Below are 23,417 nucleotides of genomic sequence, written 5' to 3' on the forward strand. Positions count from 1 at the left end.
AATAAAATTACAATAATTAAAATATTCTAATTTTAAATAAGTAATTTAATATTATGTTTTTCTAAATTGGCTGTTCTTCCTTTATCATATACTAACATAATAACATTTATATCAATGTGTGTACTTTTCTCCTAGGTCATCTCTCAGGTGACTCTGTTCTTCCAAAGCTGTCCATCCCCGTCGTCATCATGTCTTCATCTCATCCTATAATTAAGTTTGCATTTTCTAATGTTACCAATGTTTCTGGAGTAGATGGTTCATTTCAAGCAAAATGCAAATTTTGCACGTTTGGTGGGGGATTGGTCAAATTTGATAGGACTAGCTATGCAAATTTGTCAAGACACCTCAAACGTCACCACCCAAATGCCTATAGAACATATTGTGAACAGACTGCAAGTGCAAAGAGCTCTTCTTTGGATGCTAAAGGTGAAAGGATGATGAAATCCTTTTTCCTATCAACTGAAACTGATGCAGGCGCAGCACCATCCATGACATCCATTTCATCCCATATCACAAAACCAGACATTCCAACCACAACCAGTCCATGCAACAGCAACATTTCTAGCAAACTGTCAGACTTAACAGAAGCACCAGTCCCATTAGAAATCAACACAAATCAAGAAGTACATCAAGATCAAAGTCCAACTACATCATTTGCATCTCCTTCACCTTCACACAATCCAGAACTACATATTCAATCATCTGTATCCACAAATAAAAAAATTCAACCACTCCTGATCTGCAAGCCTGAATGCAAATCTTGTAATTCTCTGAACAATGCCGATAAATTCTTCAAACTTGCATTGAATGCTGCACTTGATGAATGCCCACACAAAACAGAAGATTGTTGCTGCAAAAGGAAGTTTGAGAACCTTCGTGGAAGATCAGAGGAAGAAAAGCAAATAGTTTCGCAACACAATGCCAAAACCTTTGATGGTGGTTCTACTTTCTTATCACAGTACAACAGTAAAGATGATAAAATAGTACATTTCTGTAAAGTCTGCCTCAGCCGCGGACGTCTTAGCAAAGGTAAGCGTAAATTTGGAGAATCCTGGACTGAGGGAATGACCTTCACTACCACCAGGAAGAAAAATATAGCCATGAAAATGCATCTGCTTAGTCAACAACACAAGGAAGCTCTGGAATTTACAAAATCTGATGATGACAGTCAACGAAAATTGGGATTTCCAACTACAGAAGAACAGGAAAAGGCAACAAGAAACACTATGATTGCTGGAATCTTCATGACTTCTCATTCATTACCATTCAGATTGTATACTGCCTTGTGTGCTTTTCTGTCCCTTATCTGCCCATCACATTTGAGCAATCCCTTGGGCAACCGACATCAAACGCATACAGGGATCCGTAATGTCCTTTCAGCAAATTATGAAGCCTGTGCTACTACCATGAAGAGATTCTTTAACAGCACTTTTGCAGCAACAAAGAGCAAGAGAAAAATCACTATTAGCTGTGATAAGGGTACTGCTCCAAAGGATGTATCACGACAGGCCATTGTTGCAACCTATGTTGGCGATGATGGAATGCCTGAGGAAATGGTTTTAGGGGTTCCAATGATCAGGCAGGGAGATGCTGTGGCTACTACTAATCATGTTAAAGAAAATGTATCTTTATTCCTTGATCCCTCAACAGTTGCATTTGTGTGCACAGATAGTGCAGCTGTATACACAGGAAAGAAAAGTGGCATGATTGAGATACTGAAAACTTCAAATGAATTTCAAAACTTGAATGGCCTCCCTGATTTCTGCCATAAAATGGAAAATTTATTGCAGAAGTCTATGCCAAAATGGGTATCAGACACTTTGGCAACATGCAGAACTGTTTCAGCTTTTGTAAATGACCACAATATAGTCAAGAATATAATACACAAATACATCAACATTTATCATGGATCAAGCTTCAGTACAATTCCAAACCAATGTGCTACTAGATTTGCGCAATATTTGCATCTACACTTGGATGCAATTTTGAAAAACTTGCCAATCATGATTGAAGCCCTTCCTGAATTGATAAATACTCAGACTTTCCTAAGTGATAAAGCAATAGGGATATTGAAATCAATCGTCCAGGATTCCTTTGTTATTAAAGTCATGTTTATTCGAAGACTCTACAAAGTCATGTCTGAAAAAGAGAAAATAGCTCAAAGCACTCACTTTGGACCATTCCAATACAAGCACCTTGTTGACAGCCTGGCATCAGAATTGCAGGAGTTGAAGACCCCTTTTATTGATGTGACAACTTTTCTGAAGGATGGAAATGTCAAGTCACACTCTGAAGTCGGCAGCCATACTAACTATGACTATATCAATTTGCGGCAAACAGCAGTGAAGCTCAACTTGAAAACAAGAGGAGAGCTTGAAGCTTCAAGGGAAGACATTGTAAGAAATTTGATGGATGACAATTCTAAATGGATTGACCAAATTTGTAATGAAGCTCCCAATTACTTGATGATCCCTCAGCCCATTGCTCTTGCAACGCAGTTGTTTTCACTGCACCACGAGAACAACTTGGAGGACAAATCAACTTCTATCAAGCAACTGTTCAATACTGTTAACATCCAATTTGAGTTTTGTGGAAGCGAGTGCAAGGGAGTTGATGATTGTGATTGTTTGACAAGTGATTATGAAAAATTCATGGCTACTTTTCAATCGCAGTATCAAGCTCTGCCCAACAACAGCGTTATTAGGTCAGGCAGTTCCAAATCACAATCCTACACCCATGCCTTTGCTCATTATATTGCAGAAAACAATCGCAAAAATGTATATCCAACCAACATCATTCGTTGTCTTGAAATCATCCAGCTCATGAAACCTACTCAATCAGCCACTGAAAGAGTTATGTCTCATGTAGCGAACACAGTTAAAGATAGATTTGAATCCAAGAACCAGTTCAATACAAAATCAACTAAAGAAGATACTGTTAACTGCGAAGTCTTCCTCAGATGCAACACAAATATTGTCTTGCATGATGCCGATCTTGCAAGATCCATATTCCTTAAAACACACAATGAATCTCTGATCAAAAACAAGAGGTCTACTGAACCAAGTTCATCTGTCTCAGTCTACTTGAGTGAGCTTAGCAGAGATGTTGCGAGGAGCAACTTTTCTAAGCGGCATCTAGAAGAGGAACCAAAGGAAGGTCATGGAAAGAAGAGAAAAATTGATAACTGGTTATTAAAAGCCCCTGAAGTAAGAGAAATTTGTTCGAGCGTGAACACATCTGCAGTCCATCAGGAGCTACCTGTTCCCTATCCCAACACCAGTGATTATTTGCTAGAACCTAAATTGAAAGTTGTGCCATTGCAGAGTACCTCTCTTCCATCAATTTCTTTGGATCAAATTTTCAATCAGGAAAATAAAGAGCCTGTGCAAGATAAGCAAAACTTTAATATTGCAAAACATGCCATTAAAACTAAAAAGAAGAAAATCTATTGCTTGTGTCACAATAGGAATGATGGAAGAAATAAAGCTAAAACTTCCAAAGATGAGATGTGGATAGGCTGCACTAATTCAGAAAAATGTCTTTCTTACATTGAACGCTTAGCTGAGGAAGGTGTCGAAGGTGGTGACTGGTTCCATCTTGAGTGCCTGAAAATGAAGGAAATTCCACCTGAAGATTGGTTCTGTCAGAAGTGCAGTGACAAAATGAAGTGCAGTGACAAAATAAAGTGCACCATGAGCCAAAAATTGGAGAGATTTAAATGTGTATCTACAATTAAAGAGGACAATACCAGCCAAGACATTTCTCTGCAAAATTTAACGCAACTCTTGATGGATGAAAATAGGAAAATAGAAAAAATAACTGGAGATGGGAACTGCCTTTACAGATGCTTTGCTCACTCATTGTTCGGAGACGAAAAACTATTCCTGGATGTGAAGAGGCTTCTAGCTGGCAAACTGACTTCTTTGATCGAGGATAATCAATGGAAAGATAAATGGACAATTGACAGTTGGAAAACTCCACAGAGCCGAGACATGCTAGTCAACAATAGTGATGCAATGTTGGTCTACTCCCTAGTAAAGTGTTATGGCCCTGAACTCACTAAAACTACTAGTAATATCATTGAGGGCATAAAAAATCGTGCTAACAAAATTAAAGACCCAAACCCAAAGAATCTACTCGATAAGTATGCAGGAGATTTCGAAATGCTTATTTTTGCCTGCATGTTCCAGAAAAATGTATACACTCTTCAAAAAAGAACCTCACCTCCTTCATACATGTGGCAATTAATACACACATACCAAAAACCACTTATTCCATCTGGACCTAATAACCACATTGCTCTTCTATACCACTCATTCCCCAATAATCCTTCTCTTAACCATTATGATATAATAGATCCAATCAATAGTAGGACTTGCAGTGCTCCTAACACTGAGATCACCTACACAAAAGGTCATGTAAAGACTGAAAATAACAACCAAGTAATTCAAATTGAGTGAAAATTGTTCATCCTTGTCACTCAATTTGCATTTTGGGCTGTTGTCTTCGTCGCATTAAAATGTAAAACTTTTCCACAACATAATCAATTGAGTGACAGTTAATCTCATCACTCTCAATTCACCAAACCCTCATGCCATATTATAATTATGCTGATTTACTAAATGCTTATATTTGGGTATTGCTCTTAGAGTTGATTTTCTTATTTCCCTATCTTGTCTTATTGAAAGCTTTATAACTATTTGTATATAACTTGATTTGCCTAGGTTGCATGAAAATGTGACATATCACTTGTCAACATGTAGTGCTGTATTTGTTGATTACTTTTGTAATTGTAATCATTTGAAATAATATCAGACTTTATTATATGTAAAACTTTGAAATTTCATATTTACAATGTTGATGTGATAATTTTGAAATACATAGGTAATATTTGCCAATAAATTGAAATAAAATATTTATAGAGTAGTAAATTTTGATCATACAAGTTGAAAGAAATTAACAGAGCTCTCTAGATTTACAGGTTTGAATCATGGCGTATCTAACGCTGGGGTCCGAGGCACGGTCGTTTGAGCTGGTGGGAGATTCGATGCTGAAACGCCTATACAGGTTCTACCATGGAGGTAACATTAATGTGCAATTTGGTATGCTAAACTCGTACATGTTTTTCTATGTTATGTACCACCATAATGAGAATTTTGCAATTATGGAATAAATTATAAATTATGCATTTGGTTACATAATTTCTGTTTCAGACAACAGTAAACGTAATATTGGCTTCTGCATCGGTGGGATAACCATGTCCCAACTAGCCAACCGACTAGCTGGGAGGACTGTGAATCAGGATGTCATTCTGCAGATTGGAACTAATGATCTTCTGGTTGTAAGTTCTACACGTTGTATCATTTGTATGATATAAATATTTAAAAATCGAAAATTCACTGATATATAAGTAATATATCCTGAAATATTTGCTGACATTTAAATTAATGCGTTTTTGGCAGGAAGGTGTCGAATTGGACATAGAAAAGCTGAAACTGGAAATGAATAATCTTATTGCTGTTGTCAAAGAGTCAGGAGCTGATAATATAACTATCCTGACCCTCCCTCCAATACCCTCCTGTGGGTACAGAAATGGCGTCTTAAAAATCTGGAAGGCATTCAACAAGTGGATTCTTTCAGAACTACCTTGTTAGTGCCTCATGGTTTTAGTAATTTATATAACTTAACTTTAATGTTAATGCAAAATTAAATATTTTTTGCAATATTGAAAATAAAATATATTGTTCAACATATACATATGTAGCTTCAAGACATTTATGGAAATCTATATCTTTCATATATTTTTTACTTTCAGCTGAAGAGAGGAACGTGTCGGTTGTCAACACTGGGAAAATATTCTACTCTTTCACCAAAAATCACTTCAAGAAGGATCTGTTCAACGATGACATGCTCCATTGGAATGCACAAGGAATGGACTTAGTGCTACAGATGCTGGACGAGTCACTGTAGCAAAAGAGCTGTACTCTAGCCAAACAAAATAGAGGATAAGTAAACCTAAAGATCTTTCAATAACTTAATAGAAAGTGGTTATTGTCAGATTAAGTTTTAGCAGTATGTATGTGATTCTAATGGAAATATTATTTACGTGTTGAAGAGGTGAAGGTGATGTTGAGGTGAGAAAATAAAAAATTTATTTGATATTGCATTTTATTTATTTTTCGTTTTATTTTACTATTTTTTATAAAATATCTAATTTAATATTTACTTATTTTTTGGTTTCATAATTTAGATAGGCTAATGTGAATATAGGCCTGATGACTCTTACTAAGCATTTGGCAACTAGCACTTAAATAAATCAAATAATCTCAAGTCCACTTTGCAAATAATAAGAGTAATAATTTATAATTTTTTTATTTTATAATAATTAATAATTTTTCAAATAGCGTTGTTATAACGTCATTGCTTAGTTATTGGTCAAAGGGGAAATCACTAAACGAGGAAGCTTCAGAAGTGGTTGTACAATTTATTATTATTGAAAAGTAACACAGCTCTTCTTGAACTGCCCTAGGACTCGCTGATGAAGATTCCTAGGGCGTTATTAAATGTAACATTCTCATGTTATTTGAAGCAATCTCTTACAAAATTTTGAAGCTCCCTCGTTCATAACGAGCTAGGAGACCAGGCTTGAGCTCTGCCAACCAAACCTCAAGGCAGGGCTCCGTTGGCCACCCCTCCTGGGGCAGCATGGAAGTGGCCGAACCGCAAAAGGTAAGTAGGCAATTCAATAATATGTTTTATTAGTATATTACAGATATAATGTACGTGAACTGTCTCTGCTATGGACATCCACTCCTCATGAATACCGGCCTGCAAATCTAATCTCCGGCGCGTGGCAGGTCAGACAGGACGTCCTCCCTGATGATTGATGAACATCAAGTATCATGTCCAGGTCCCGGCCTTCGTTCGTACCCCCTGTTGAAGAGACCAAATGTAAGTGCTTCTAGCATAGGTATAATGTTGCTTAACAGTATACATGTCTCTTATACACATCTANTCCCCCCCGGAGCGCCCCCCTCCCCCCGGAGCGCCATAAGTACCTCCCTTGTCAGAATTCCACCATGGGCGGGAAACCTCTAGTTGCGGCCCTAAAGCCTAAAGGCAGATGTTTTCAATGCTTGTCTGTAGTGTACTCTGTACACACATTCAGCAACTCATATTTAGATTAAAGATGTGAATATATTAAAAGATAAATTTTCAAACAAAAACAATTAAAAATAAGTTTCAAACATTATTACACGACTATGGCTCTGATTCTCTGAATTCCATAATGCACGATAATTAAAGAACATAGGCCTAAATCAGTCGGGACACCATACTCGCTACACAGTACAGTAGGTACCCTGTACCAGCTGGCATGAGATGACAGATAACTCAGCGTCAGCAAAAGAGCTTCCCAGTTCTGAGTTCCCTATTAGTATTATTTATAGCGGTTTCAGCGTTTATTAGGCCGTAGGCCTGTCGCCGATTCTTAACATCGCAGAACGTTCACAGCATTTTGCGGTCTCGAACTCGCAACTCACTGCTTCAATTCTGCTTTTGCCCGCCCGGCCTCCTTGCCGATTCTGACCAGAAACTGGCGCACAGAGCCGGGATTGAACCCGCGCCTCTCTGTGCCAATCTCTGAACTTTAACCACCGTCCACCGGGCCACCCTGTAATAATAAGTTCCGTTAAATCAATTGTGTTTAAAGCATCAAACCATTTAGTCCACACTCCACAGACTCTGTAACTCTACTTTCCACACTCCATTTCAATTTACCATTTGAGCTTCACGCCTTCACATTCACGTTATCCAACAACAACCCACTGTGCGACTGACTGGAGTGACCGAGTGAGTGTCCGCCGCCGCCGCGCAGGGTTGCCAGATGGAGCCAAGAAAAAAAGGCCAATTTGACTCACAAAAAAGGCCAAAAAGGCCCCATTTGAAATTAATAGAAAATTTTTAAATTTAAGGTAGTTCTAACCATTTGCAGTGCATGCATTTACTCTCAAGATTTTCAGCCAGTTCAGACAGCAAAAAATACACCAATTTCATCACGTGTATGAGCTGAATTACCGTCAATGCTACATAAGCCGTCAGCCTGCAGCGAATTGCACGTTACTCGCCGACCGTAAATAAAACCGTATAATACATGATATTGAGGATTCAATTGCCACCTAACAACCATAAAGCTTTTCGTTCGCGTTAGAGAGTTTGGGCTCAGTTTTGCTATTTTGCCAACAAAATAGATAGTAAAGTGATAGGCGACATAAGTGATTTGGCGTGGAGCGCAGCCGTGCACCACCAATTTTGTGCACCAATAAGCCCTGAATCGAAGGCTTTGGATTTCTCCGGACATCCACCAATCAGCCGTGAACCACTCGGCTTTGTCTTCCTCCGGCCTCGCATAGAACCTGCCATGCACCACCAGGCCGCGGATCGAATCTGACTTCCTGGCATCGTTAAATTATGTAATTTTACGTTCACCGCATCTGAGGTTAGGTTTCAGATAGCATAGTTATGTTCCAAAATTTATCGTCCTTCGACAAGTGGCCGTTCGACCGAGGGCTGGCTCGACCTACGGCCTTGATCAGGACGGCTTCAAGTGATGAAGGCGATGTTCCGGAAGGCAGGAATCATAATGGTCCATTACATCCAGGGCAGTAGTGGTCTTCGGCAGGCGACCCATGTGGCGAAGTTTTTGACATGTTGGCATTGACAGTAGAATATATATACTCGGAAGATGAAAAATTTTAAACTCATTTCTGCGGTATAGAGATGATGTGGTCCATGCAAGACTAATCTAAATATTAAAAGTCAATCATATAAATTTATCACAACTTTTGAATGCGCAGGAAAATAATATATTGCCTATCATTACTTGCATAGGAAATAAAATTTATTTGTTCAAAGTGATATCTTGAAGTGACTCACACCAGAAGGCTGAATATATCGAGAAGCTGTGCTGTAACCTCAAAAAATAGTGCTAAATGTACTGCTCTTTAGAAGTGAAAACTACACTCGATTATTCGCTCTGTCAGCTCTGCCGTCCATGGCCCTTAATTAATACGAGTCGGCAATTGGATATAGTCCCATGGTTCAACCAAAGTGTTGCCCAGATTAGGCGACACTCGCTAGTGTTGCCACCTAAACCGAAGTGTAAACACAGTTTCGTGTCAAAATTTGAGTGTACTCGTCTTGGGAAAAACTGAATTTGGGTGCACTCGTCTTGGATAAAATTGATGGACCAAATTATCATAAAAAAACCGAGAGTTACATTTTTCATAAAAAAGGCCCAAAACGGACAAAAAGGCCAAATGAAAATTTTCAGGCCAATGCATTTCAAAAAAGGCCACATTTGCGAAATTTGGCCTTAAAAAGGCCCATCTGGCAACAATGTGACCGACTGACTGCAGAGGCGGACGGTCAACAACTTCGATGACATCGTAACGAGTAACTCTGACGCCCATGCGTTTAAAAAGTTAAAGCCACCTCCACACGGTCAAACTCATAGTCAGTGTTGCATTTCATGACATGTTTGACATGCAAGTTGTAAGACGTGTGGACGTAAAAGTTTTACGTCTTGCATGGCAGGTGGGTGGAGTTAGAGGTTTACCAAAATTAGAAAAGACGGATGGTCAAACAAACTGACGACAAGTTTGAACGTGTAGACGGGTATCCGTCTCATTGGTCAAACTTGGCCCAATAAATCTGTATTGTTATTGATTGCTCGGACATTGTTTGTTGCAAGCTCAAGTTTTGATCAAGAAAATGACACTACAAGATATTTCAACACTGTTTTCACCGTTTATTTTGAGAGTTCGTAGATCTTTAATATATTTTTCTTGCCCGGGCCGCAGAGTGGCAAACCAGAGATTTTTTTGGAATCAGTTCATTTTAATTTCCTCAGCTACTCCACATATTTTAATCAATTTCTTATGTCTGATAATGCTTGTATCCAAGATATTAACAAGCTCACTTATACGACTGAAAAATGAACTTGAGGAAGGGCAACAACAATTCATGCATTGGTGTTCTAATTTCACGAGTGTCTGTTCAGCCGGTTCTAAAATAGAGTTATTTGATTTAACTTTTCGAATTCAACTTGAAAAATTCTCAAAATCTAGAAATTTATTCCTTTTAAAACGTCAATAATGCCTTACAAATTTCACGAGCCTCAGTTCGGCAGTTTCTGGAATAGAATTATAGCATGAGAATCAAATCAAACTCTATTTCAATACCTAATATCATTGTCATTTCATAATAACTACGTACAAATGTGAGCATTTAAAAAATGCCAGCATTTTAAAACATGAAAGCTTGCTAACCATGATGATTAAAATATTGTATTTGCTTTGCACGGCATACTTCAGAGACGTAAACATTGAGCTAATGAGGCGAAAAGAGTTAGAAAAGGCTAAAAGAGTTATGCTAAGACTAAAAGTGTTAGAAAAATAGCATTGAAGTAGAAAAGTTAAAAATAGCTATAAATAGTATGAAAAATAGCTACTAGTAGCGCCGACAGTCACCTACTTCAGCACTTGACTGACGCTGCGTCTGGGGCACAAGCCGGCGCATGCTTCTGAAGTGGCTGAACCCTTATACTCGAGGACATGCAGTAGCGTGGACAGTTCGAGCGGCGGATGAACTGGCGGTCAGTACTGTCCCCGTGTACAGGCACCTTTAATTTCAACGCGTGGCGTTGGTGCAAAGGCTGAATTCGTACAGGGCAATAATAGTAAAGGCTTGTTGGTGCAAAAAACATTCCCTGCAAAGTTCCGGCGTGCGCAGGCAATTTAATGCGGCATTTTTTTTAATACGTTGGCAGACGACGCTAGGGTAGAGTATCGTGTGAATATCGTATAGAACCATATGCCAAGGTGCTTTCCAGAAGGCTAGTGAGTCTACTGCAATAGAGGTGTTCTGTCTGGAGGCGTGCGGCTGATAACATGCTAGTTCAGAAGTGTTGGAGGCTACGTTATTGGGGGAAAGGATCATGCTAATCCATATGGAGTATGCAGTGGTGGTCTTCGACACTCATCCCAGCCCTTGCATAAGATGAGTCTTCCGCAGCTCCCCTCCAGTCTACGCCGCTGATGCCTAAATGATGCGAACGTTTCGAAGTCAGATTTCTAACTCTACTGACCTAATGCTTGTCGTTAAAGCTTCCAGCTCCTTCCTTATTTAGGAAATAAAATCTAAGTTGAGGGTTAGCTAATTATCATGTTCTCCGGTACAGAAGTATGAGGCAGAGTAACTTACCTATGGATCTAATCACGTCCGTTATCTCCATTCGATCCAGCTCTAAACCCAGCAACTGCTTCATCAACACACTCATCTGTTATTTCTGGATAACAGATTGAGATAAACACTGATACTTCTACCCGAAGACAGAACGTAAAATGATCTTATTAAAATTTCGTCTCAGACACAAACGGAGCTAATCAAAAAAATTTGACTATGGTCGCAGCGGAACATTTACATTATTGGGTTACGTTGATAATAGCTTTTAATTTTTTGCGTATTAATATACGGAGCACTTGCGATAAAGGTGCGTTTTAGCGTTATGAGCATTTATGCAGTGAAGTATTCTCATTGATATTTGTGTTTCAAATTTCGTCTGAATTAGTTCAAAATTGATGAATTAACGCGCTGGTAACTTAATTGAGCGTGCGTTGTTTCGTAAACGGAGATTGAAAAGGGAATTATAAAAACAATGAAAGTCGACGAATTTATTTAAAAGTATAAAAATGTAAGATGCTGACGAACTTCCTTACTGTTAAGATTTGTTCCTGACTGTACTTAAAAGTAATTACTGATTATTTGGAAGTTTGCAATGGTCCGAGAAGTTTAAAAGACTAAACGCTACCTCCTCATTACAGTATTGTAAAAAGAACTTTGCCGATATTGTGAAATTATTGGCATTGCCATCAGACTATCAATATGCAGCTTCCTTACTAGCTACCTTATAACTTAGTTCAAAGTTGAATAAGCTCAATTAGAAAAATTTAACAAGATTTCTCTCAAAATCGTTCTGATTTCTCTTACCCGAGGATGAACTTAGAGTCTCATTATTTTTTTAACTATGTTGTGAGAAAAATCCGAAGTAAATCTCGTTGTGATTCTTCATCAGAAATTTTTCCATAATGAATTGCCTAATTATGTTTTCAAATTTCTCCTGAAGTTCCGCTTCATCTTCTTTTAAACGATGAATATAGTTTATTTGTGATTTTATTTATTTATTTTTGCTCTCATATTTTCAATCTTTGCAAACATAGACGTCAAAACTGCTACTTTACAATATAGAAATACGAAGAGCCTGCTCACAGTCCGTGGAATTGAAGGTATAGAAGTATTATCTAATTTAAATAGAACATAAATCAACGAGGCTCGAAATATGCCATACTTCGAAAAAAGAAATTTTGCCTTGAATGTTCACTATGATAGTTGATTTAATTAGCGATCAATTTGCTTACGTACGCAACAGTTTGCAATATGAATTGCTATTATCAGTTACCTCTGCAATGTGATTTTCAAGGCGCGGACCAAACATCCCTGAGTCCCGAGAAAGCATTTTCGGCTTAATTTCCCTCACTGAAAGCTGTGGCATTAAATTATCCTTTTTCAGGCGCAAATCAACTCACCACAAGTCTGCAAATAAATTCTCAAGTCGAATTACTCGTTTTTACTTCAGCAAGAATTAACGCCGCGTGGCTCTCATAAGTAATGTGAGGCGAAGAAACCGAGTGATATATTCGCTGCCGTCGCACTCTGAATTATGATCCTGAGCCAGTAATTAGGCAAGCATTTTTTAGGGTATTTTCTCGTCGAGATGCGCTAGAGATACGGCGGAAGTTGCTACGTCCCTAGGGAGGCCGAGTCTGGATTTACTGCCCCGAGCTCTTCACACGCGCTACTTTAGATGGCGTATCGCGCGCACGGTTCCGGGCATCGATGAGTCTGTCGTGGAGGCGAGCGTGACTTTTTATATTAATATTTTGCTTAATTTTACAGGGAATTTAGGTGGATATTATAGCATATAGTGTTTGTTGATACCGTTGTTTAATTTTTTTAAAGAATATTGCTGAGGATATTATTGTGTATGATACTTAAAATATAATAATAATTTATAGGTAGATGACCTCAAACATCTCTGGCTGCGTTACGTTAAACGAACACTTAAATCAAATACTGAATATATGAATAAATTTTAGCTGGTACAGCTAAAAACTAGTAAATTCTAGATTAACTGAGTTTTAAGAATTCAATGTTGATGCATAACTATGTTCAAACACAAGTTCAGAAAAAATTAAAAATGGCTTGTATGCAATATGCACGCTTTGCTTCCTGCAATCTACTCTGAAGAACATCCCGTATTAGAACTATTGAAGCTAAAAACCATGTATGTAAATTAACTTATATGAAGCAGGAGCCTAAAATTCAAATGTTTAGTTTTCTAAAACATTTCAATCTAAGAACTCACTACCTGTTGCCAAATGAATCGAATATGAAGCCTTATAGTGTTGATTCAAAATTTTCATATTTAATATGAAGACTGATCAAAGCTGAGTCGTTAACTTTTATGACTGAATTAAGGGTCGCATTATAAAAAATTGCTTTAGTACACGTAGCGACCTAAATACACATAGAGGCATAAGTACGCGGAGCGGCCTATAAGCACACGTTGCAGTCTAAATACACGTAGCGGTCTAAGTACACATAGAGGCATAAGTACACTTAACGGCCAAAATGCACGAAGCGGCCTAAAAACACGTAGCTGCCAAAGTGCACGTATTGGTCTAAGCACACATAGCGGCCTAAGTACGCGTAGCGGTATAAGCACACGTAGCGGCCTAAGTTCACGCAGTGGACGATTTTTCGTCTGTGATTGGTAGGTTAGCTTGAAAAGCCATCAATGATTTGCTGACGGAGTTATGGGCTCGAAATTATTTTTGACATTTTGGTCAGAGGTCAGCAAGGGATTGCATGCCTGGCTCGGGACTAACGAGAGGCGCTATCAGCTCGTATTTCACGCCCGTATTGAACACATCTGCCAAATATTGTGCACGAAGAAATACTTAACGAACACCTGCCGCGTAAAATTTAGGTGATCATAAAAAGCTAATGTTGGTATCTTTAAGTCAATATTGTGGGAAATTCAGCACAGAAAATATATTCCACGTATCCCAAAATAGAAAACGGATACAACATATATCAGCAAATAATATGCACTCAACATTAATTATTCACAGTTAAAGTATATGCATAGACAAATAACTTAGAACATTTGTAAACCTTAACAATCAAAATCCCAATCTTAGTTCAAGACCATGATTCAAGAGTCATAGCAAGGAAATTTAATAATCAAGTAATTAAAATTCCTCTGAAAATACCTTTAAAGCAATAATCAGTCATACAGAAAATTCCCCATTTTTTTTTTCTCGCGAGCTGAACACTTGGCTGTATTCAGGAGCTGCACATGACGTCCTCGCTGAGGTAATTAGCAGCTCATCTCCATTGTTTTGCCCCGGCTGGGCAAGTTCGGTCTTTATCATGTAATTCGGAGGACATTTTTCAAGTCCTAGCAAGATGGCGTCGCAAGAGGTCCTGAGGTTAATGCAGGAGAAGTCGCATGTGAAAAAGGTGTTTTGCGCAGAAAAACTAATCCTTATTAACAAAATGATCAGATGTACTAAAATATATAAATAAAATAATCTGCGAAAATTAAATATTATAAAGCAAAAAATAAATATTCCAAAAAATTGTTTGGGGAAAATGTTTTCGGAAACTAATATCTATATTTCGAAAGTATGTTTTGACGTTTGCAAGGATTGAGAATTTGAGAGCGTTAAAGTTCATATAAACTATTTTCCGCCATGATAATAAGATTCAATAAAATGTCTGCAGCCACTGAAAAAACTGAATCAGGAAATTCATAATGAATTGAGATCTGATGAAGAATCACGCCTGGATTCTCTCTGACATTTTTCGCAATACAGTTCAAAAACTGTTTTTGGAACGAATTTGGTTTATTTTTCTATCCATTTGAATTATTTATCTTTGAACCAAATTAAGGGATCTAGTAAAGAAGCTTTGCATTTGTTATTTGAAAGCAATGCCAACATTTTGATAAAGAGACACGCTTCTTCATACAATAACAAGGATCTAGCGTATGGTCTTCCAAATAAATACCATCAGTCATTACTATCAGACCACAGCAATAAAAAATTCAACACTTTAATGAATTACGTACGCATCATAAATTTGTCTTACTTTTCAATAATCTTATCGCCTTTCACCGTTTGTTAAAATTCTCTTTTAAAACTATGTGATCAGCCTGGACCTGGCCAGATTTTCGCGACTATTTAGCACAAGAAGACAAAGGAGTTTCGAGAGTAACTGCCAGCGAGCTCTTTGGCGAGCTCGTCGCAAAAGGAGTTCGACAGTCTCGGTGAGTGCAATCTGTGTCCAGGGGAACATCGTTCCATGCGTCAACGACCAGATTGCCTGCTCGTCTAAACGATGTTCTTCCAGTAACCGAAGCACCTTCAAAGACTTGGAAAATTGTTAGGTAGGCTGCAAGAGAAAAATTCAAAACCAAAAAGCAGTTTAAACTGCGTTCCTTTGAAAGCCAAACTGGACTAACAACGAAGACACATCTCCAAACAGCCTTTGCTACGCCCATTAAAAGAAACAGGGCTCCAAAAGTCGGCAAATGATTGCAAATATAAGTTTTTATAGAAGCATCCTGAGTGCTTCTTTCCATTACATTGGAACGCTCGAATCGAGCAGTAAAAGAGCCAAAGAAGTGAAAGCTCCTGCCGTCCGTCTGAGATGAATCCTGAAACTCTTTGCTCGAATCTGAAGATGAGATTCGAGCTTTTTCTTACTTGACGATGTCGACTTAAAAGGATGACCTAGTTTGAAATTTACGCATGCGCTTTTTTGGCTCTATTCACGTTTTCGAACTGGGAATCATTTATTGTTTTTTCTTCAAGAATGATTTAAGGTAAAGACATCTTTCTCTACCTGAGATTGAGGCTTAGAAATAAAACATTGGGCAGGATTTACACAGAGATTACCTTCCTTTGATAAGTTTGATTATTATATTTTTTATTAACTACCCCTGTCAAAATTTAGCCGCGGCAGACGGTCTGGTTTCGGTTGCCAGTCTCGGATTAGAGATGATTCAGATGTGAAATGGCCGCATCTCATAATTAGCCGCCCAGTAGTAGCTATTTTGGGTAGTTTCATGGGAAAAAATATAAGGGTCAAATGACACACGAAATCAGCGGCTGGCCAGGCCACCATTGGTTTACCCTGCTCAGTAGCTGCCCTGAGTTCTTGTAGCGCGAGCGCGACTAGCCCCTGCCTTTAGTTTTGGCGCTGCATGTGCATTGTGCATGGGTACGAACTTATCAACACGCGAGCGTTTCAACACTCCTGCATTGCGTGTACGTAGACATGCTTGCGTTGCGTTATCTACAACACGCTTGCATCGAGTTGCTCGTGAGAGTTGCTCGTGTGAGCAACTCTCGTTGCTCACACGAGAGTGGCGTGAGATTCAACACGCGTGCGATGCGTGTCTGTCAACGCGCTTGCTTTGCGTGCGCATAGAAAAACACATCGGCATTATGTTATCTTCAACACGCTTACGTTACTTTCATGTCAATGGGGTTGCTACTANCGATTCAAATGACCCCCTCCCTTCCCCCCATAGAGGGGGGAAGGGAGGGGGCATTTTTTTAACGCATTTTTCAGATTCGGCCGTGTCTGTCCCGAACGTATCAGGTACCGAATACGCGCCCCACGATCGCCCCAAGCTCGACGGGTATTTCACAAGATTCTCTTTCGGCGCTTATTTCGCTCCGGCAACCGGAACCTAAAGCGGACATAGAGCTTCTAATTTACACCGTAAAAAGAATTTGGGGCGACCCTGAGCCAGCGGCTGACAGGCATCCAAATTTTGATAGGGACAGCGTGAATTTTTGCTCGATAACTGCTTCATTATGGCACATAACTGGCTAGACATCAACATGCTTGGCATGTATTGGTGAACAAATAAAAAAATATCTGATCTTAATAATAAATAACAATTCAGGCAGTATTGTAGTGTGGAGGTGTAGATGGAAGGTAGGTGGCCAACAGATGATATTGCTGACTCGTTTATACTCAGAGAAGTTGTATACTTCGCAGCGCATTTGTTAACGTTATCATGAACACATGACGTTATAAGCAAATGAGGTCCAGTCATTCAATCAACCCTCGGTAGTATTAATAGTTAATTATTTGACCGCCTAAATTGTGAGCGGTTTTGACAAAAGCGTTCAGAGTTTCAATTACCACTCCGAATGTCCGTTGAAATTGATCCGTTCAGAAAATTAAAACTAACTCTAAAAGATGTATTGCAAGTTCGTTATATAATTATTCACACTACGAACATAGGACAAATTGACACATGTAGCTTATCAAATCAGTCGATGGCTTTCTGAATTTCGTACTCGAATAAATAGAACATTGAATAAGATGAATCTTCATGAGGTTCCCAGCATCTAGGGAATTATGGAAGGATTGGTCGAACGAAATTTAATTAAAGCAAGTCACGCGGGACGCTAACTTGCCACATGTACAGACGCCAGTCAAGCCAATAACTGGCATGTACATGCAAATAACTGACATGTGCATGCAAATGACTGACATGTAAATGCAAATAACTGACATGTACATGAAAATAACTGACATGTACATGCAAATAACGGACATGTGCATGCAAATGACTAACACGTAAATGCAAATAACTGACATGTACATGCAAATAACGGACATGTGCATGCAAATGACTAACATGTAAATGCAAATAACTGACATGTACATGAAAATGACTGACATGTACATGCAAATAACGGACATGTGCATGCAAATGACTAACATGTAAATGCAAATAACTGACATGTACATGCAAATAACTGACATGTACATGCAAATAACGGACATGTGCATGCAAATGACTAACATGTAAATGCAAATAACTGACATGTACATGCAAATAACTGACATGTACATGCAAATAACGGACATGTACATGCAAATAACGGACATGTACATGAAAATGACTGACATGTACATGCAAATAACTGACATGTACATGCAAATAACTGACATGTACATGCAAATAACTGACATGTACATGCAAATAACTGACATGTACATGCAAATAACTGACATGTACATGCAAATAACTGACATGTACATGCAAATAACTGACATGTACATGCAAATAACTGACATGTACATGCAAATAACTGACATGTACATGCAAATAACTGACATGTACATGCAAATAACTGACATGTAAATGCAAATAACTGACATGTAAATGCAAATAACTGAGTAAAATAACTGACATGGATAATTAAATAATTAAGCCAATAACAGACGTGTAAATGCAAATAATTAAGTCAATAACTGACTTTAAAATACAAATAATTGAGCAAAAACTAAATTACGAAGAAAAGGTTGCTTGCCAGCCTTGTGTCCAGCTTTTATTTAAATAGGGCATTAACAACAACACAATGGAGGTAAGATTCCATGCAAAAATTGAATTCACGGGAAAAAATCATTTTGTTGCATTCGCTTGATAAGCTGAATGCATTCATTCTTTAGAGACTGTACACTGTGAACAATTGACATTTGAGTCCGTACGATCAGTTGGAATTCAGACCTCAGTGTTGTTACAAGCAGCAAAAATTGTTATACAAGGCTAATGGTACATTCAGGCCGTTGTTTAATTTAGAGGAAGTTTTTATGTATAAATACTAGGCAATATTTGAGAAGCTTTTCATATTTTTATATTGGAAAGATCATTAGATGGTTATCTCGACAATGATTTGAAGATGATAGTTTTCATTTGTGGAAAGTATTGCATTATATCGCTCAGCTTTGGTCGGGATTTATCAAGGCGTTTTTTAATTTTTGAGTAAGATGGGCTCAATTCTTCGCAGTGTTTTTATAAAGGTTCTGAGCAAAAAATGTGATAAAATGTATATTACGAGTATGAAAGTCGTTGAAATGAGTGTAGATTGTGATAGTGTTATGAGTGTGATTGTGCGTGTATGTGAGTGTGATTGTGCGTTGATCAATTGATCAATAGCATTTCATTGCAATTGAAACAACGATTTCGATAACAACGTTTTCTCTCACTCTCCTTGCCCGTTAAATCTAGATATTTTAAAGCTTCCGTCATTGCTGATTAATTCGCTATTTTTCGCGATAAATGTTTATTCAGGGATATACTAGTATATCAAAGCCGTCATTAGAGCTTGTTAACACGTTTTTCTTAGCTTAGCTTCGCGTTTGTTTGTTTGTTTGTTTGTTTGTTGTTAACATTGACAACGAAAATTAGCCCACTTCTGATTGCTCTAGAGATCTGAAATTCGGCATGCAGGCTATTTTCGCCTAACAATTTCAGATACAATCATAAAAACTAGCAATTAGAGACCTAAATTAGTTTAATTGAGTAAAGTATATATAAATAGTATATATGTATATAGTATGACGTGCGGGCGCTGACGTTATAGACCAGCAGGCGCTTACGCTGCGTATCATCGATACATACAGCAGAGAGGGCAGGGCAGAGAGGGCAGAGCAGAGAGGGCAGAGCAGAGAGGGCAGAGCAGAGAGGACAGAGCAGAGAGGGCAGGGCAGATAGAGCAGGGTAGAAAGGGCCGGGCAGGAGGTGGCATTTATTAGAACGCAAGGCTCCCCAGGCGAGCTCCCCGTCCTAACTTGCAACCAAGAAAAGGAACTACACGACAAGTTGCCGTGACGCCGTGGTCCTTGGGGAGCACCTTGGGGAGGAGGGAAGTGGGGGAGCTGGGGAGCAGGAATGATGCATGCTTTGATGATTAAATGAGGAATAACTCAGACGAAGACATTATTACATTACTGAAATGAAGCATTAGAGAGTCTCAGCATATTCATTGAAGTCAAGCTCTCGGATAACATGTAAAAGAATTGGTCTGTTTATCATTAAATAATGACAAATCGAGCAAGTTCCAAGTCGAATATACCTGCATGAGAATCTTGAGCCTCTACATGGAATTGAATAAACGTTATGCCTTCGGTGATTCATTTATTGGGGCATAAATTAATTTGGAAGGCCCCTTGAGCTTACGAAGAAATATTGTTAAGAAGTATTATCGTCGACAATTTTTATTTGACTGATTAGAATGGCCACTCGGTCGTGACCCAGCAGCACCTGAAGGTGTCTGATAGTAAGGCCTAAATGCAATCTCGTATAAGTACTTAGCGAAGAATTCCTGCGATGTTATCCCTCAATTGCACCTCGGGCGAAGCGTTCGTTTTTCCACACAATGCAATTCTGGTCATGTGAAATTTATCCCTCAAATAATGGAGTAATTTCAAGTCCCCTGCATCGTCAGCTACGAGGCGATGCTGGCAGCGGACGCTTATTCATCAACAAGATTTTTGTGGGAAGTTGGCCGCCGTGCGACCGCCGCTTCGCGATCAAAAATTCGCTGATTTTTGCGCAGAGTTTAATTCAGTTTGTGCTTTCGTTAGCGAGTTGCACGCTGAGAGCAATGCGAGAAACGCAATTAAGGTTCGTGTACTCGTGAACCTCTTCCATTAACTTCCATCAACATCGCGACATGGAAAATAACAGCCTTTTTTCCTCCTGGTAACTGGCATTGCGCGTGAGTAAAAAAAATTGTTACGTATTTTCCTTTTCCAAATTAGATCATGCTGGCTGTGAAGAAAATGCCGGTAAAAATTTTTGGTTATAATTATGAAAGTAAGTTCGCAGCAGAATTCTCGTGTTTTTTCGCATCCAAAATTTGTTAAGAATTGTAGCTAAAAAATTTAGATATTTTTGGTGTACGTAATTGAACAGATGCGCTGGAAAAGAACATGACGCGAATGCAAGACTAAATTGCACACACAGAATCTAATTGCCTGCGAGTCGTAATTATACTGCTTGGAAATAACTATTCATGGGTGCTTTGATATCGATTTCCATTGGCGCTTTTAAATAGATATGCAGTGCATAATAAGCTTTAAAACATGCGTATAAATATCAAGTCTTTGGCGTTACTCAACTTGCAACATGATAAAATATACTGCGTTAGGCAAGGACTACTACACACAGGACATGCATAGCCTATGTCCAGCCTCTGCTAGCAGAGGCGATCGCCTACACTATGAAAATGCTGTTGTTTTAGTGGCATCAACAAATGATATGCCCATAATTGTTTCATACAATAGTATTACCATGTGTGTAGTAGTCCTTGGTCAGAACCATAGACTTTTTGCCAGTTTTGAAGTTCAAAATTTTGTACTAAGCAAAGTAGGTACCATTTTCCTGCCATGCTCATCTTAAAGCTTACTTTCTGACGCATCGAACGGTACCAGAATCATCTCTCTACGTCGAAAAACGATTTCGTGACAGCTCCCTAAAGGGGGGCGGTTTCGAGGCCCCTTCAGTAAAGTCTATGGGATTAATTAGAAGGCTGGACACACTAAAAAGGAACGTCTGACGTAAAGCGGCAAATTATGGCATTATCTGGTGCTTATACTCATCTTAAAGCTTACTTTCTGACGCGTCGAACGGTACCAGAACCATCTCTCTACCGGCATTTTGAGGCACAGGACGCGTCGCAGAATGGGGGGCGGTGGGGGGCAGCCTTCACTATTAGAATGGGAGATAATTCGAGAGTAGCACTACAAATATCGCGTATAGCGGCCAACACACTCGGTGCCCATCAAGACAGCGAGGTGAGATGTGTGCTGCCAGTCGCTATATGCCTCGCTGACTTGGTTTGAGGCTTAATTACGGTATCTAGGCTACGTTACGACTATTTTACGTCCGTTTACGTCCCACGCGGCAGTTTTTTGAGCGTGTTGTAAACCTCCCACTGCTCTCACGGAAAACCTATCTCCTCCTAGAGTTTTAAAGCTACAGCAATGAGACATATACCATTCGATTCGTAAAGACCGTACCTATCGACTAACCCATCACTTTTTTTAATTTGTGCATGGTTCGTCATATATATGGGGGAGAACCCCCCTTCTCCCTCTCCCACTCGGGCAGGGAAAAAGTGGAAAAATGGGAAAAACCCGCATAAAAAAAACTATGGGGAAAATGAAAAAAGTGATGGGTTGGTCGATAGGTATGGTCTTTACGAATCGAATGATACGTGTCTCGATGTTGTAGGACGATATTTGTAGGAGGAGATAGATTTTCTATAGTACCCGTTTTTGGCCGTTTTCTATGAATATCACGTTTTCTATCAATTTTTTTGAAAAATTTATAGGAGCAAAATGTTATTTTTTTTATATTTTACGTTTCTATGTGAAGTTTCACGATGATCGGATAATAATTGTAGAAGTTTTTACGGAGGGTAGCCGGTCCCCTTAATTCTTTAGTTGATATCGTGTCAGTTACAAGATGTACCGCAGCTATCGCGCGACTGACAAGAGCGTTAGTTGAGACGAAAATTAGTCATGATAAGAATTAAAATTATCAGAGCAAACATACGAACGATTGTATCGTTGTAGATGTGAATGGTTCACTACGAAAATGTCTAATGTGAGGCCAGGAGTAGGAAAAGTCTGGTCTAATATACACATTTATTCCAAGGTATAATTTCACGTAGGTTAAGTATCGTAGTTTATACATATTGTTTGATATAGTTTACTTAAATGTAATCACACAGAGTTCGTTAAGGAAGGAACCTACGCACGGAGGATCCTGAAGGTCATCCATTAATACATGACGTTATTTCGTTCGTTAATAAAACCGTCATCATCAACGTGATCATTTCAACGATGATGTCTCTGCTCATAATGATGCATGCCCACTAGACGAACTCCCAATCACCATGATAAATGATCACCTAGATGCAACATAAATCATCCTGATGGAACAAGGTTACCAAAAATACATCGTAGAACAACCTCATGGAACATCGTTCAATATGTAAGCTAGGCAATTTAAATCCAACAGATGCAATAAGATTTCAGAGATGAAACATAAACTTAGTGAGCTGAAGTCTAGATCAGGGATATGATCATTAGATTATATTAACAACAAATTTTTTTTGTGATTAATCTTGCTTGAAGTGATTATAGTTAACCGTACGACGCTAGGGAAAGAAAAACAAGATGGGAGGTTGAGGTCAACACTGGCGAAGTAGAAACAGGTTTTATTCGTAACTTGAAATCCAATTATTATTGTTATAATTCTAAAAAATATAAAACACAAGGTATTGAAGATTAGCACCAGCGTCTTAATTGCTTAACTTCCCTGATTCAATTTAGGAAACGGTCGTTACAGCGTGACGTTTGTCATAAATGTTGAATTTGACCGATTTTCCTCACATTGATGTGAGCTTCTCACC

The 23,417-nt window shown here is 38.7% G+C and overlaps 1 protein-coding gene across 1 annotated transcript; it reads left to right on the forward strand.

The window, feature by feature from the left end:
* The first annotated feature begins 4,973 nt into the window (after positions 1-4,973).
* LOC108667399 lies at positions 4,974-6,159 on the forward strand. Its single transcript, XM_018154420.2, has 4 exons — positions 4,974-5,081; positions 5,214-5,341; positions 5,463-5,649; positions 5,816-6,159. The coding sequence occupies exons 1-4, from the start codon at positions 4,991-4,993 to the stop codon at positions 5,968-5,970; spliced, it is 561 nt and encodes a 186-aa protein (XP_018009909.1). The 5' UTR covers positions 4,974-4,990; the 3' UTR covers positions 5,971-6,159.
* Positions 6,160-23,417: the final 17,258 nt, after the last annotated feature.

Source organism: Hyalella azteca, unplaced genomic scaffold (genome assembly GCF_000764305.2).
Source record: "Hyalella azteca isolate HAZT.00-mixed unplaced genomic scaffold, Hazt_2.0.2 contig1968, whole genome shotgun sequence".
NCBI classification, from domain to species: domain Eukaryota; kingdom Metazoa; phylum Arthropoda; class Malacostraca; order Amphipoda; family Hyalellidae; genus Hyalella; species Hyalella azteca.

Coding starts and splice junctions, on each gene's coding strand:
- LOC108667399 (XM_018154420.2), top strand. CDS start 4,991: ATGGCGTATCTAACGCTGGGGTCCGAGGCACGGTCGTTTGAGCTGGTG. Junction 5,342..5,462: donor GAACTAATGATCTTCTGGTT/GTAAGTTCTACA, acceptor CGTTTTTGGCAG/GAAGGTGTCGAATTGGACAT. Junction 5,650..5,815: donor GATTCTTTCAGAACTACCTT/GTTAGTGCCTCA, acceptor TTTTACTTTCAG/CTGAAGAGAGGAACGTGTCG.